Source organism: Arvicola amphibius, chromosome 15 (genome assembly GCF_903992535.2).
Source record: "Arvicola amphibius chromosome 15, mArvAmp1.2, whole genome shotgun sequence".
In the NCBI taxonomy this organism is placed as follows: domain Eukaryota; kingdom Metazoa; phylum Chordata; class Mammalia; order Rodentia; family Cricetidae; genus Arvicola; species Arvicola amphibius.
In genome coordinates, this window is record NC_052061.1 from 53,270,221 (window position 1) to 53,286,290 (window position 16,070).

The 16,070-nt window shown below is 46.7% G+C and overlaps 1 protein-coding gene across 11 annotated transcripts in view; it reads left to right on the forward strand.

The window, feature by feature from the left end:
* Pard3 (par-3 family cell polarity regulator) overlaps positions 1–16,070 on the forward strand; it is a 516,377-nt gene that overhangs the window by 485,962 nt on the left and 14,345 nt on the right. For 10 of the 11 annotated variants that reach the window (XM_038312958.2, XM_038312953.2, XM_038312956.2 and 7 more), the window contains one exon: positions 14,368–14,488. In XM_038312958.2, the coding sequence (XP_038168886.1) occupies positions 14,368–14,488 (121 nt within the window). The remainder of the gene's footprint in view (positions 1–14,367; positions 14,489–16,070) is intronic. The other variant, XM_038312952.2, reaches the window with a different exon arrangement.

The following is a 16,070-nucleotide window of genomic DNA, read 5'->3' on the forward strand; positions in this document are numbered from 1 at the left end:
ACTTTTGCAACTTGGGATACCCCCCAAAGCTGACGAATGCCTGGCTTCAGAAGTCACTGGTGTTTTACCTGGTTCCCCTGTGTTTATATGCCACTACGGTGTCACCTGACTCCCTTTCAGTGCGGTTATCTCTACTTTTCGTCCTAGTGGGTGCTGGTGTAGCTTCCCTGCACACTGGTCTTTGGGCAACGGCAGATGGTATGGAATACAGAACGGCAGGTGGGTCTCCTGGTGGAGGCTCTCACTGGCTTTACCCGATGCCAAGATCCATTGTTTTGCCCTCTGTTTAATGTGGAAGCGGGCACTGCCCTGCCTCCCTGACCTTCGGTATAAGGCTGGTTTTGAAATCTGTGTCTTTGCCCTTAATCGTGGAATATATCTGGTAGTCCCTTGACTAGGTGGTGGTCTGCCTGTTTCCTTTGCCCTCTCTTATTAATGGAGTAAAGATTATATGTATAAGGAAAAAAATTGAAATTTTTACTAAAATCTGTGATGGTGTTGAACACTTTTGAAATATACCTGTGTATGAAAGTTTCCCTATAGTCCTTTCTGTGACTGAGTTAAAGCATTGACCAAAAACATCTTAGAGGAGGACCGACTCTGTCCTTAGCACCATCAATTGCCAAGAGCTCATCAGATAAGGGTTGGACTTCATGGGCCTCTCCACCATCCTTGTGGGGTTTTGGATGGCTTGATCTTAGACACGTCCTGTGCAAGCAATCACAGCAGCTGTGTGGAATGCTGCTGTAACATTTTCTACACTGATTTCCATAGTTTGTCTTCTTTGTCTTAAGTTCATGCAATAATACTCAGCATGAGTTCCTGCTTGTGGAGGAGGCTGCAAATCTAATCAGGAAGTAGCTGGTTACTCCCAGAATCTTCATAGGACGATTACACAAGTGGGCATAATTAATCAGACCTGCCATTACTGAACAAGACAGTTGATCCTTGTTCTTCTCCCGTGTCGTATACAGGACTGTCCAGCACTTCCAGGTTGATTATTGAAATGATATTTGAAAATAGTTGAGAATTGAAAATAACATAAATCAGAAAGTCGAATGATAACCAGAGAGTAGAAGGTAGTGTGTGTGTGTGTGTGTGTGTGTGTGAGAGAGAGAGAGAGAGAGAGAGAGAGAGAGAGAGAGAGAGAGAGAGAGAAAAGGGGTCTCTACGACCTTATCCATGAAGGTAGAAAGGTTTCTCAGTTCTCCTGGGTAGATATTGCAATGGCTTCAGAGTAAAGCGTCTTCCTGTGGTAGAGGACAGGATCCAGGCCCAGTGACTGATCTGCTTCTCAGAGCACTCTTCATAAATAAGTAAATGAAACAAGAAAGAGAGAGAGAGAGAGAGAGAGAGAGAGAGAGAGAGAGAGAGAGAGAGAGAGAGAGAGAGAGAGAGAAAGTAATAAAAGAAAAATGGTATCCTCAAAGCTTCCCGTTTGAATGAGCAGTGAGCAATATTGGTATAAGCTGGGGAAGTAGTATGCTGTTACCATAGGGGAGGGCGGAGGGATGGGGATTGGGAAAGCGGTGCAAGAGACTTGTGCTTCTCCACCTTAATGGGAAGTTGGCAGTTATCCCTCAGTACAGCAGAGAGAGCAGCCACAGGCATATCATCCAGAAATGTCTAGATACGGGAGGAACTTAGGAGAAGAGGCTCATTATAGAATCCCAAGGTTTTGTTTTATTAAAGAGCCCGTGTAGATAACCCCATGCTGTATTGAGTTATATTGATTAAAATCACCGGTTAAAGGACGGGAAGCGAAGTGAACCATGGTAGCCCTTCATTAGAGAGTAGCGAGCCAGGAATCAGGACCGACCGACACATCTTGGCTATCCCAGCTCGAGTGGAAGGAGTTTCACGGGACTCGATGGCCACAGCACTGTCTGTCATGGGAGAGGATTGCTGGTAGCCAGCCTTTCGGGTAGCATCTAAAATGTAGATGGTACAGATGTAGGGACTTTGGAAACATGCGTGCTGCTCAAACTTTTAACTATTTATGAACGGTCCCAACCGGTTCCAGTCACTGTTGTATTATTCTCCTGCTGTAGCAGCAAGGCCTGAGAAAAGAGGCTGAAGGGACCCGCCAACATTTGTGCTCCAACCCCCGATGCAGCTAAAAAAAAATTTCAGTTGTAACATGGACAAGTCATAAACAGAAATACTTAACTAATAAAATTAATAAAAGGCATAAAATAAGCAAAAGTAAAAACAACAAGGGAAAAACTGTAAAGTTCTTTGAAGTATTGAGAAACAGGGGCACTGTGTTAGTTTGAGTAAGAAATGCCCCCGTAGGCTCATGTATTTGAATACTTGGTTGGTGTGGCTATTTGGGAAGATTTTGGAGCCCTCGGGAGGTGGAGGTGTGGAAGAGGCTCTGAGGGTTGATAGGCCTTTCCAGTTCTTTCTCTGCTTCCTATTTGTGGCTGAAGCTTCCTGCTTCTGCCCCTGCCTCTCTAGCTGTCCCACCATCATGGGCCCTTCCTCAGGAACTGCACACTAACATGGCCTGACTGTGAGTTGCTTTTTCACATGGCATTTTACCACAGCAGGAAGTAAAGAATGCAGACACCTAGAAAATTTCCCTTCGTATTTGGGTATACCCAGCCTTCCTCCATTTTCTTTTTGGCTTTTTTTTTTCTTTCCTAAGAAATATCTCCCTGTTCTGATTTTAGTTTTCAAAGTGATGTCTATTATGAACTGTAGAGGCGGTATGTCTCTTACTATATTGCTTGCCATTTTGAATCATTTCAGGGAACTCATATAGAAATTAGCTACTATTTTAAATTAAAATACTGCCTAGAAGCAAGCCCTGCATTGCACTGGGATTTTACCTTTAAACAGAATAAAAGACACAGCTCTCTTTCTTTTCTATAGCATTTTGCAATTACGCTATCATTAAAGACAAGAGAATGCAAAAACAAAGAAAATGTTAGCCCTGGATTCTATGTAATCATGTCATGATTAAAGAATTAAAATAATGGTTCGATAATTAGTTTCTATGCTTGTGTGATAAGATCCCTCAAATACGAAAAAGAACATGATAATCATTTTATTTTGTCATTGAAATCTATCAGCTTTTGTAATTTAATTTCCATTGCTATTTTTTATTTCAAAGTTCACAACATAATTCTGATTATTACTTTTTTTTTCCTCTGCTGTTGCTTTTTCTTCTTTTTAACCTGGGGTATTGAAGTCTGGCTGCTCTGACTCAGACTCCCTGACTGTCTATCTCAGTTTGAAGCCCAGACCTTACCTCCGGGTCACAGCTGGGTAACCTTTGCCTCCCTAGTGGATTTATTGAATAAATAACACGACCGTGAGCTTCTACCGACTCTCTCACCCACTGAAATGCCTTACAAGCTCTTACCGTTTATTGGAAAGATGTAGCAAGCCACCTCCCCAGGAACAATACACTCCGGAGGTTAACCCCGAGTTACAGGGCTCCTTGAGTTGTAACGGAGGGAAAAAAAATGTTGTGTGCGACTTGTTACAGATGTTTTCCAAGCTGCTCTTGGATTGTAGCTGAGTCTGAGCTCATTTTCTTCCCCTCACCTGCTTTTATGGCTCCATAGGGTGGTTCGCTGGGGACCCGACTCTGCCCAGACCCCGCTTCTGACTGTTGCCTGCCCTTTGCCTGTTTCCTTCAGTAAGGTGGGCGGGTCAGTGGGGGAGTTACAAGGTCATTCAGTCTCCCTCTCTCTTCTGTCTCTGGGGGTTTTGGTCCCATCCGGTTCTCTCATCAAAGACCATCTGTTTTAGAAATTCTGTTCAAATATGACTTTTTCCATCAAAACTTGGATAGCTAGTTTTACATTGATATATTTTTAAGATTTTTGTTTTGTTTTGTTGTTTTTTTAAAAAAATATTTTATTACATTCATTTATTTATCGCATGTGTGTATCCTTGTGTGGGCAGCACTGTGTACATGTGGAAGTCAGAGGATGCCCTGGAAGTTCTCTCCTTCCCCTGCGTGGGTCGCAGGGATGGAACCCCGGTGTTAAAGTGCCTCTTCCCACTGAACCTTCTCACCAGCACACTGGGACGCTGAGCCACGGTGATGGCTTAAGCCTAGCAGTTCAAGGGCAGCCTGGGCAGCACCGTGAGACCTCCTCAATTATTATTATTATTACTACTACTACTACTAATAATAATAATATACTTTTGTTCTGTGACTTAGGCAAGTTCTTCCTGTGAGGTGTTAGTACCCCACAATCAATAGTCCTAGCCTGACTTGTGTCTGGCTCCAGTCAGGGAAAACCAGTGTGAGCACTGATGAACTTTTCTCTGTGGGCTCATCGCTGGGCCCTGAAACTCTGTGCGCCTGTGTCCATGTGCGCTCTGCAGCTGAAGGAGTTCCCCTCAAAAAGTTCAGCTAAATCCCCCTCACTCCTGCTTGAGACCACTGACAGGCTAATAAGGAAGAGTGATGATGGTAATAAAGCCAACCGCTTATAAAATGATAGGGCTGTTACCAGGGGCCACAGAGGACGGGCGCAGTGTCCATTCCTGCGGCTTCCCACCGTGGAGACGACCTCCCTGTGATCCACAGAGCATCCTGGGACGCAGAACTACCTTTGTCGGAGCAAACCTGGGATTCGCAGTCTTGATGACTAGCTTTTTAACCCAGAGAGTATAGCTATAAGGTTTTAATTTGTTATGATTTATTGTACTGAAATTGGTGTGAAATGGACAACAAATCACGGGTGTCACAATCTGGAGATGAATTTTATCAGCTGAGCAAGGGGAGCGCCTGTGGGATTTGCACAAGCATCTCATAATTCTTTTCATATTACAGATGATGGGGAAACCTGTAAGAGGAAACCGAGGGTGACGTGGTATTCCCTGAGTAGCCAATTTCACACGGACGCACAGGCACATATAAATAGAGCTACTTGGTCTCTGCGTAGATGCCTCTGTACAGTTTAAAGTGATTGATGTGTACACAGGCAGAGATCTATTTAAGGTGATTTGTACACGGGCAGAGATCCATTTCCTTGAAATCCATTAGCCCAATACTAAGTCCATGGATACCTTGCTTTTTATCTGGGTTACCTACAGAAAATGAAAACATTATAAGGTATTTGCTAGTCATAATTTATTTGATGTATATATTTGAGTGAATTTAGATTCACCCACCAATAGGAAAGTGCTGGGATGGGAGAAAGAGCTAGCCCAAAATATCAAACACTATAAATACCCTCCTGCAACACACACACACACACACACACACACACACAATCTGCCCCTGATCAACACTAACTCGCATGCATAATTAATTGAAGCATCACATTCTTGCTCCACAGCCTGGAGAGAAATTGAATTCAGGTGTTTGTGGAACATATGGGGGTGTACTGCGAATTTATGACCTGCAGCTTGAGTGTAAAACCCCAAGATATTTGCTGTTAAAACTTAATGAAGCTCGTGCAGAAGAGCTATTTTTATTTGGAATCTGGTAGCCGGTGCATCTCTTGGTTTAGCCTCCCCACTCCTTCTCCCCATTCCTCATCGTCCATCCTGGAGCCTACGAGGTGGTGGAAATCTCATATGCCCGACCAGCCTGATGACCGTTCAGCCATCTTGGAGTTAGTTTGCCCCACATCATTTTGGTCTGTCCAAATTTTAACTCAGTGATTTTGGGACAGGTGACTGGGCATAGGGCAATACGCAAAAAGGAACACCTTCTTTCCACCAAAAGAAGTCATGTTTTCAGAGCAGGGGTGACAACATTTGGCCCTTGTGAAGGAAGCAGAGATGCAGTGCTGGAGAGATGGTAGAGTTCTAAGTGCTTCTTGCTAGGCAGACATGAGCATCTGAGTAGATCCCCGCACTCACACGGAAACCCAAGCATGGTGGCCAATACCTGTGATTTCAGTGCTGGGAAGGCAAGGATAACAAGAGTCCTGAAACCCGGAGCCCAGTTAGTGAACTCCAGGCTTGGTGAGACCCTATCTCAAATGGTAAGACACGAAGCCATTGAGGAAAATATCAGGCATTAAGCTCTAGTCTGGACCTCACACTCACACATCTATGAATGCTCACAGGTGTCACACCCACGCGCGCACACGATATGGAGGCCTCAAGTTCATCGTCATCTCTCTAAGAATAAGCTCTCTCAGAGGACAGGCCTCCACTACACCCACCTCCCCTTGCTGCTTGTCCCTGTGATTGAGCGGAATGCTCCAGACTTGAGCGCCAGGAGGGAAAACAAATGCAAGCATTCCCTGCTAACAGACGGGTGCAATGAGTTTAATGAGGAATCTGGATTTGCTTACTAATTTACAGCAATTAAGAACTTACTTCTGACATCTGTAGATGAAAACGAGTTCTCTGGCAATGGCAAGAGCAGGACTGTTATGGGATTGCTAATCAGCACAGAACGTAGCTCAGGAGGGTGACTTCCTTGGCTCTGAGTTGGTGCCATACTCTGAGGCTTCTGTCTGGGTCCCTTGAGTGCAGAGACACCCCATCCGAGATTTACCATCTCTGTTTAAGAGTTTATTTGTCCTGCTGCCAGTCTGTCCTGAAAGGCTTACAGCCCCTCATCACACCCACACTTGACATCACACCCACACTTGACATCATCACCGTGAGACACTGCTCAATGATGTGAGGTGTTGCTGGTGGTCGAGGCCGCCTGTTTCCAAGGCTGCTTGGCAAGTGTGCCCCACCTCTGTTGTGCTTACCGTGGCCCTCTGTCTGCTCTGGTGTCTCTAGTGCTCTAAGTGACATCCTGAAATACCTGCACTGCAGACTCCGCGTTGGGACGAAACCGGAATTGTGAAAGTTGAACACCAGAAGAAGGGAGTCCCATGAGGAAGGGAATTCACTCATTTCCCCAGTCAACATGTTTTCAAAGATAACAGTATTCGGGAGTGGGCAGATGGCTCAGCCGGGCAAGCATGAAATCCTGTGTTTGGTTCCCCAGAACCCATGCACAAAAAGACGTGTGGGCTGTGCACACCTGTGATCCTGTACTGGGGAGTCAGAGTTAGGAGAAGCCTCAGGCTTGCTCACCTGTCCAGCTCAGCAAAACAGGTGAGCGTGAGTGCCAGGCTCAGCACAGGAGGTGAGTGTGAGCACTGGCTTAGCCCCAGATTCAGCAGAGGACCCTGTCTCAAAAAAAAAAAAAATGAAGAGTGATCAAGAAAACAAATTTAACATCATCTTCACACACACACACACACACACACGGTGAATGGTATAGCTGTCAAGGTGATGGAAATGTTCGAGAAGGAAAATGTTTGACTGAGTGTGAATTGCATTCTTTCCAGGATCTGAGATATCTGGAAATTAACTTCTTTTGTTTTAATTAGGAATAGAATCATGGCCCTTTGGCATCGCCAGTAATTGGGTGGCAAGCACAGGTGTGAGATTCCCTAGCATTTGGAATACTACTTTGAGCTCAGGCCAGGAAGTAAATTGCTGGGGCTGGGGATGGAGCAGAAGTGAAGGGGCTGAGGTTGGAGGCCGAGGCTGGCGTAGCTAACAGGCATTTGCTGAGCAGCTATCCTTTTGTAATTGGAAGCCAGGGTCCTTCCAGACCACAGGAAATGAATGCCTTCTTGTAGGTGACTTGTGAACGAGCTCCCAGAAGCCTTTGGGTATCCTTCAGACATGCACACTGGGAACAAAAGGCTCTTGAGCTTGGCAGGTGTATTTTCACCGGGCTGTGGGGAGACAGCCCAATTTCCATGACGACTGGTTTTTCAGAACAGAATGTTATAGTAGATAGCCATCTCCCCAAAGGAAGAAACAAGCAACTGGGAAGCTATCTGTGCAACATTCTTGACCAAATGCTGCTGTTCCCTGGCCTTATTTGTTAGGGTATATAGTAGATATTGATTTTTCAGTTATACCTTCTACACCAGTGTTTGCTTGGTGCACTTTCTTTCACGTCCAAACTTTGCAGTGACCGTCTTTATGCATGATAGTGTCAGAATTCTGTTATACAATAAGCACCTTGTTTCCCTGGTCCTTTGACGAGCCTATTTTTTGCAACAGACCATATTTATTTGGTTCTTGTATAAGGGCAGTGTTGTGTGTACTTTTAGGTCATTTGAGCAAGTTAAGGTAATCACATGCCATTCCCTAGAGTTGTGGGGGGGAGGGTGCATGTAGGTTTGAGGGAGACGGGGGAGTGCTCTGAAGGTGGCCATCTAGCAAGAAGCATGCGTCTTCTGCTCTGTTCTAGGCTGGGTTCCTTCAGCCTTGACTGGAAGATTCAGATTAAGTTTAGCTCTGCTTGCCCCCTGTGTGTTCTTCCCCAGACCCTCTTTGTATATGTGCGTGCATACAGGTGTAGTACGTGTGTGTGCGTGTGCCTGTCTATGTGGTAGGGACTCTTGCCACCCTGACTAGCTTGACTGACCAGCCAGCCACAGGCATCTACTGATGTCTACCTCCCAGACTCTGCTGGTTAGCTTTTATGTCAACTTGACATGGACTCAAGTCATTTGTGCAGAAGGAACCTCTATGGAGAAAACAGATTGCCCTGTCAACAAGCCTATGATGCATTTTCTTAATTAGCGATTGAGGTGGGAGGCCCCAGATCATGGTGGGCGTTGCCACCCCTTGCCTGGTGGTCCTGGCTGCTATGAGAAAGCAGGCTGAGCAAGCCATGGAAGCAAGCCATTAAGCAGCGTTCCTCTAGTCCCTACCCCGTTTGAGTTTCCGCCCTGACTTCCCTCGGCCATGGAATGTGAGCTGAGAGTTGTAAGCTAAGAGAAACACTTTCCCAAGCTGTTTATGATCATGATTTTTTATCGCAGCAATAGAAGCCCTAACTAATGCACAGATTATACACATGTGCCCACACGGCTGACTTTTTCTACAAGGATTTTATGACTCAAATTTGGAGCCTCTTGCTTACATGAAGATTAAGAACTGGGATATCTCCCCAGTCCTTTTCTAGTCTTATACTGTGGAAATGTTCTCACCAAGGGGTAGTCAAGACACAAGAGAGCAGACTCAGGACAGCCACACGTCAAATTCCTGTTTGTATCACAACCATAGACATCGTCTTGGACAGAATAAGTCATCTGGCCATGCCCATCGTCCATGAGCGATACGGTTTCTTTTTCTGCCTGACAAATTCAGTCATTTCAAACAGCACACGTGTATTCCAATTGTATTCCAATTCTGTGGGTCTGGAGTTGAGTCTTGGTTCAGGGTCTCCTAGTGGACAATGGCGAGATCCGCCAGGCTGGCTATTACATGGACGTTCTGCTGGGGAGTCCCGGCCTCCTTGCTGGTCCTTTGCAATCGTGGGATTCAGGGCCGGGAACTCCATTCCAGAGTCAAGCAGGATGGATGTCACCTTCTTAGGTGGTCATGTGAGTGTCACTGCATGTACTCAGCAACGGTGACTCCAACTTTTTGTTCAGAAGTAAATGTGGTTCTTAGCCACACTTGAAGGTAAGTTCCAGAAAGGCCACACACAAGAAGGTGAGGGACTTGGGGGCCACTTTAAAGTGTGCCCTTCACAAATGTTTGCTGAATTATACACTCCGTCACAAGCCACTGGTGGTGACGATCATGGCCAGGACTGAGAAGCAGACATATGCATGCTCGTTCTGAGAGGCACCGTAGCATAGGACTTACGTCAGGAGATAGCTGGGGAAGCATCAAGTACAAAATTGGCCTGGGAAGTCAGGAAAGTCTTCATGGGGGCTGGAATTTGATTTCCTGATAGAATTCTGAAAGCTGAGAAAGAGAAGGTGGGGACAAAAGAAAAATCGGAGCAATGGCATCCTTTATCCCGCTTAGCTGTTCTGTGTTTCAGGATCAGATCTAGAGAGGGCTGGCCGCAGTCTAGTAAGGCCTGCTGTCCACCTTCATACTGGCTTCTTGTCTTCTCTTCCTTCTGTGGGCATGACCAGAGGCACCAAGGTGGTGCTGCCTACTTAACCTCTATAAATGTATGGTTGGCTCTCCCTCCGCTTGAATTTTGGGTCTCAGTGCTCCAACCTTGCTTCCAGGTTTCCAGATTCCTGTTGCATAATTTAAAATGTAAATGTTAAGGTATTTTTAGTCTGTAATGAATTCATCAGTCCCATCACAAGTTCGTCTCTCTCTGCAAATTCTCTCTGCTCCTCTAAGAAGATAGGTCAGAATTCAAGCCATGAGAGAGTGTGTCCGGGCTCAGTTTGAATTGGAAGGAAAGATTGGATTAGGACAGCGGGCTCTGGGGATAAACTCCACCTGTGGAGCTGCAGGTGCAGTGCAGTAGCCAGCAGACAACCCATTAAATACCAGGATTTGTGGGTGCCGAAATTCCTTGCATTTGCATAGATGTTTGTGAGCATATGCCCATGTACCTTAAACCTGTCTAGATTTGCAACACCTAGGGATGCATGAGTGCTATGCAACTTACCACTATGCTTAGTCTTGTATGGAGAAACAATTTAAAAGTTACTCATGGCTTGGTGTTGAGCCAGCAACCTGAGTGGTGAGAGGAGAGAGCCGCCTTCTGCAAGTTCATCTCCATGCATCGTGCACGCGCGCACACACACACACACACACACACACACACACACACACAATAAAAAGACAACGTCCCAAGTGCCAGCTGAGGCTGCATTCTTGTGATTTTAATGAGTGGTTTGATAAAGTCCCATTTTTTTGTACGTTAAAGGGCTGGCGGGATGGTACGGTGGTTACACACACTGGCTCTTCTTCCTAAGAACGTGGTTTGATTCCCAGCACCCACATGTTGCCTCAACCTCTACAACTCCAGCCCCAGGGGATCTGATGCCATGCTCTGACCTCTGTAGGCACTGCATGTATATGATGCATAGATATGCATGCACCCACACACATAAAAATATGTAGTAAAAAATATTTAAAGCTATGATCTTAACAACCCCCCCCACCAGTATTTCCTACCCAATGACAATTGAGCCCAAGAATGAGCCCTGTGTAGAACTGAGTGCATCCATTTCTCAGGACTGCCATTCAGAGACTATGGGCCTCACCTTGACCTAGAGAAACAGAAAAGAGCAGCTGTAGAACATTGAGTAGAGGTAGCTACTGGCTGCCAGCTGCCCTATTGTGTTTGGCTTGTCTTGAATCAAAAATAAATAAATAAAGTCAATGATTAGATTTAGGATGAAAACTGGATTTATAATTTCTCTTTTAAAAAATGGAAGGGGCTAGGAGTGGATAACTCAGCTGGTAAAGTTCTTCCTGTGTGCTTGTGCGGAGCTGAGTTGGACCACCAGGACCCGTGCAAAAAAGCTGGGTGTGGCCCCAACACTAGAGAAATGGAGACCCGTGAATGCTGAGACTCGCTGGCCAGCCAGCCTTGTGTAATCAGTGAGCCCCGGGCTGTAAGGCAGTGTCAGATAACACGAGTTAAATGACACCCGAGAGGCAGCATCCAGGTTGACCTGTGCCTTCCTTGTGATCTGTCCATGCCCTGCTCCCACAGAAACATGAGCATACACATTCCCACACGCACCAGAGGGAAACTGGGGGGGGGGGGCATCTGTGGGCCACATCCCCCTGGCTGTCCCAGCTTCACAGGCAGCACATTTACCGTCTTCAGTGAGTGGGGACAGGTGTGGTTGTGCAACCGGTTCCCTCACCCTGTATACCAAGTGTGTCCAGTTAGCAGGCCTGCAGAAACTCCAGTTACTCTTAGCACAGATGAATGTATCAGCCACCATCAGGGAAATAGGCAAGGCCTACCAGAAGGCTCCATGCCATGTGTCCTGTGCAGTCTGCTTTCCATGGACTTCCAAGTCCTGCTGCACTGTGTGCATGCAGAGGGGGCCAGAATTCTCAGGTCAGGACCCAGAATGCAGCAGGACAAAACCCTCATCATTACTGAATTTTTTTCACATAGTATACATACACACACATACACACACGCACGTACACACGTGCACACATGCACGTACACACATGCACACATGCACATATACAAGCACACACACGCACACACATGCAGACCAATCATGCTACAAAAGCCATTATGGCAAGAGGAGGCCAGGTGCCAGCGTTTGGACCAAAGCTGTCTTTTGTCTATTTACAGAGAGCATCCTAAACCCCCATCATCTCTGTTCAGATACCCATGATGTGGGGTCTCTGGAAATTGGAATTTCTAGACTCCTCATTAAGATTTCTTTAGTCTCAGTCATCCCTTGAACTACTTTGGTGGTGTTTTGATTTATTCCTCTCCAACATTACGGGTGGGGAGGGAATAGGAAGTAAAGAAAAAGACCAGCTTTAAATTGGCACCAGCCCTAATCTAGGTTGACTGGGATGCGTAGGGATTAGTCACTATTGCTAATGAATATTTAAATCTCCTTTTGCTTTCTTGGCAAAAGAGGGCACCAGAGTTTTCAAAGCCCAGATTTGAATGATTGGCCCGTCACAGGCTGGCCTGGGAAGCAAGTAAGCCGGTGCAATAGTTCTCTCTTGCAACGCCAGGTCTCACCTCCATGCTGCCAATGCTTATTCCCGAAGGGCGCTTGATGGCCTTCCCATCCTGGAAATTGTCATCAATCATGAAACCACTGCAGCCTGTCTTCAGCGTAAGCCAGGAAAGTGCCGCCGGTTCAGCTGGTCCAGGGCAAGCTGGGTTAATTCTCTAGAGCACGGGCTGAAAGAAAGCAGAGGAAAGGAAGGGAAAGCGGTTGGCAGATTAGGAAACCAGGGCCCAGGTGACTGCTGGGGTTGGTCTTAGAAAGCCACCGAGGCTACCCACAACTGGAATAAGGACATCGGGTCAACCACCTTGTTGAGGAATGACCTTGACGTCATCACAGACAGTGGAAGGTTGGTTTTCATCTCTTGCTTGAATTTCATGATTCATAAATATACAGTTAATGCATGGGAAGAGCTGAGCAGTGATCCCGGCGAGCTCAGAGCACTTTGTAGCTAGTCTTACTTCTGATCATCCTCCCATTGGTGTCCGTTGAGAGCAACAAAACCACTGTCCCTTTACTCGCCACTCAATTTCTGTCACATTACGCTGGCAGCTAGACCAATCGCATGCCCAGGTAGTCACCGGTCCCGTGGGAAAGAAAGAGCGAGAGGTCGGTAACCAGTGCTAATTAATGTGCTGGAACAAGGTATGGCTATATCTGTATTTTCATAAGCCAGTGAGAAAAGCGGCCGACATGCCGCAGAAGCATGGAAGTAACTTTTGAGACTGCGTGAGATGTTGCATGATTTGAAACAGCACATTTACAGACCCGGTAACTTTCATGTTCTCAGACTGGTCAACCTCAAACACCTGCCACTCACCTCCTTAAAATGTCAGTTTCCACACTTGGAGGGATGGGGCCGTACTGCCTTCTCTACCAGGCTTGCAGCTATTCCTGCTGTAAAAGGGAGTTCGGTGCTATACAGAATGCATGCATCCTTGTGTAAACAAGGGGTTTGATCAAACATCACTTATGTTTTCATTATAACATGGAAATCATGTGTTGTTCATGGCCTTGAAAATAGGAAGCTGATAAAACAGCAATATGAGAAACAGCAATATGATGTCATCCTGCATAACTATGAGAACATGCACACATTCATACGTGTGCACATACATGTGCCACATACACATATGCACATCCATATATTCACAGACACATATACACATATAATAGTGTTGTGATTATAATTTTGCATAACTGTAAAGATATACACATATACACATGGATTCACGTACGCTGAGACAGAGACCCATTACATATACCACATACACAGACATATCACATATATGTACGTCACACCAACATACGTCCACAGACACACACACCAATACATATACGCACAGGCATCCAATCATGTTTGCACAGAGATTCCCACCCAGATGCGGCAAAACAACATTTTGTTGTTTGCCGCTCTGTAGAGAGAATATGCCAGACCAGCCCTGTACCAATGAGCTGCATCTCCAGCCACATTTTAATTTTTGGTTTTGATTTTAATTTGAATCATGCTGTTGTTCGTATGTGTAGGAGGGTGAATGGTATCGTCTCACTTGATTGCAGATGATATCTCTGCTTCATTTGTAAAATGTAAGGAAAATGGTGTGCCCCGGGCTAGGGAGCTGGAGGAGCTATCTGGACCCTGATTGTTCTGATGTTCAAGGCCCCATCTTTCAAACCTTCACTGCCAGCGCCTAACCAGATTATGGAAAGGAAGCCAGACTTTGAAAGGTCAACCCGTCAGACCTCTGCTGGAATAGCCACAATGAGCTGAAGCCCTGAACAAATGAACGTTTCAAATGTCCAGATTTGGTTGTAAGAATTCACTTCCTGTTTGAGTAACACTCCACAGCTCGCTGCCCTCCCCTACCCCCCAGCAACTGCCTTTTGTGGTTACTGTTCTCGAGGGTGCTCATGGCTGCCCCTTCTCTTTTAGCAATCGATCCACTCCTAGCAACCATGACCGGATACAGCGTCTACGGCAAGAGTTCCAGCAAGCCAAACAGGATGAGGACGTGGAAGACCGGCGCCGCACCTACAGCTTCGAGCAGTCTTGGGTGAGTGTCTGGTTCGTTAGCCCAGCAAAGAGGCTAACAGCTGCCCCCGTAAGAGACGCCCCTGAGCTATGACCTCAGTCTTTTATGAAACAAGACAAGATGGAGCCAAGTCCCTCTGACCTTTGGCATTCTGACCTTTCCCTCATCCCCATCTGGGTTTCATCATTGCTAATTTCATTTTATATCTTGTTCCACCATCTGTCCAGTGTGTAATAGGTTCAGATAGTCGTACGACGAGACGTGGCAGAAGAATGTCTGCTCCCAGCCACCTTTGTTACTAGGCTCACTCAGTGCCTTTTCTGCAGAGCAGAGGCAAAGTAGCTTCAGCTCCTGCTCATTTGTGTCTGTGAGGCAGAGACTGGTAATTCCTGGTTCTTTATTCTCTAACCCCCTTGATATTCTGTTTTGTTCTGTTTTGTTCTATTGAGACGGGGCCTCATATAGCCCAGGCTAGTCTCAAACTCACATATAGTCAAGGGTAACCTTGAACTCCTGATCCTCCCGCCTCTGCCTCCCAAGGGTGGTATTACATGTGTGCATCCTTATGCCAGCTTTCTCTGGTGCTGGGCATCAAACCCAGGACTGCATGCATGCCAGGCAAGATCTCTACCCACTGAGCCACATTGCCGGCCCTGCCGAGTATTTGTCAAACCCCTAAACAGGGTCTTGTCTGTCTTCACCTCTCATCCGTCCTCCATAGAGCCACTTCAGTGGTCTCTTTAGGATGAAACAGTGGCTGCTACTCTCGTGTCCCGCATCTGTGAGACCTGGCGGCACTTCTAGGAGGTAGAGGGATGGGTGCAGAGTTGGTGTTGGGGACAGCGAAGACTTGAAGGCTCTCTGGGAGGAGAGAGGGGGAGTTAGTAAGAGCGGCTCACATAGGCAAATGCAGCTCTGGGTATGGGGACATCCCGTCCCCCTGGTAGCTCAGCCCCCACCAACTGCCCAGAGGACTAGGAACAAAGGAGACATCTTTGCAGAGAAGCTCTGTAGTTGAGGTGGAAGAGTCCAGGATGTGTGTGCTACGTCCTGATGAGGATTCTGGGGTCAGGACGGCTTAGTCCGGGTGGGGGGACGTGTGCAGCTAGAAGGTGGGTCACCACAGTGGCTCAAGAGTATGCAAGGATGGCCAGAAGCCTCGGGACTATCATGGGAACAGCTATGCTATCCTCCCCTGTGAGGCTCAGAAGCAGACGCGACTAGTGGCCGGACGTTGATGAGTCCCTTCAGAACGGTATTAGAAAAGACTCGAGGAGACATGCTCCTTCTGGATCAGAGGAAGGATGAACCTCGCAGCTAAAGTGAGGCTGACAGGGGGAGGGAGGACATCCTAGCGAGGACAGCCATGCTTGACTCCATCAGTGTGGTTTCTGGAATGTCAGGGCGGCCTTTGGGGCCCTTCTTGGTCCCAGTACCCAATTCATCCAGTGGACTCTGGTTGGTGATCCTAGGGAAGACTGAATTAGAGCTGAAAGGACAGGTGTGGAAACTGTGTCAGGCTGATAGGCCGCGCCTCAGATCAGGAGAGGAAGGCAGGCCTTGGGATGGCAGTTGGTAATGTGATAGTGTTTGGGTATGAGCA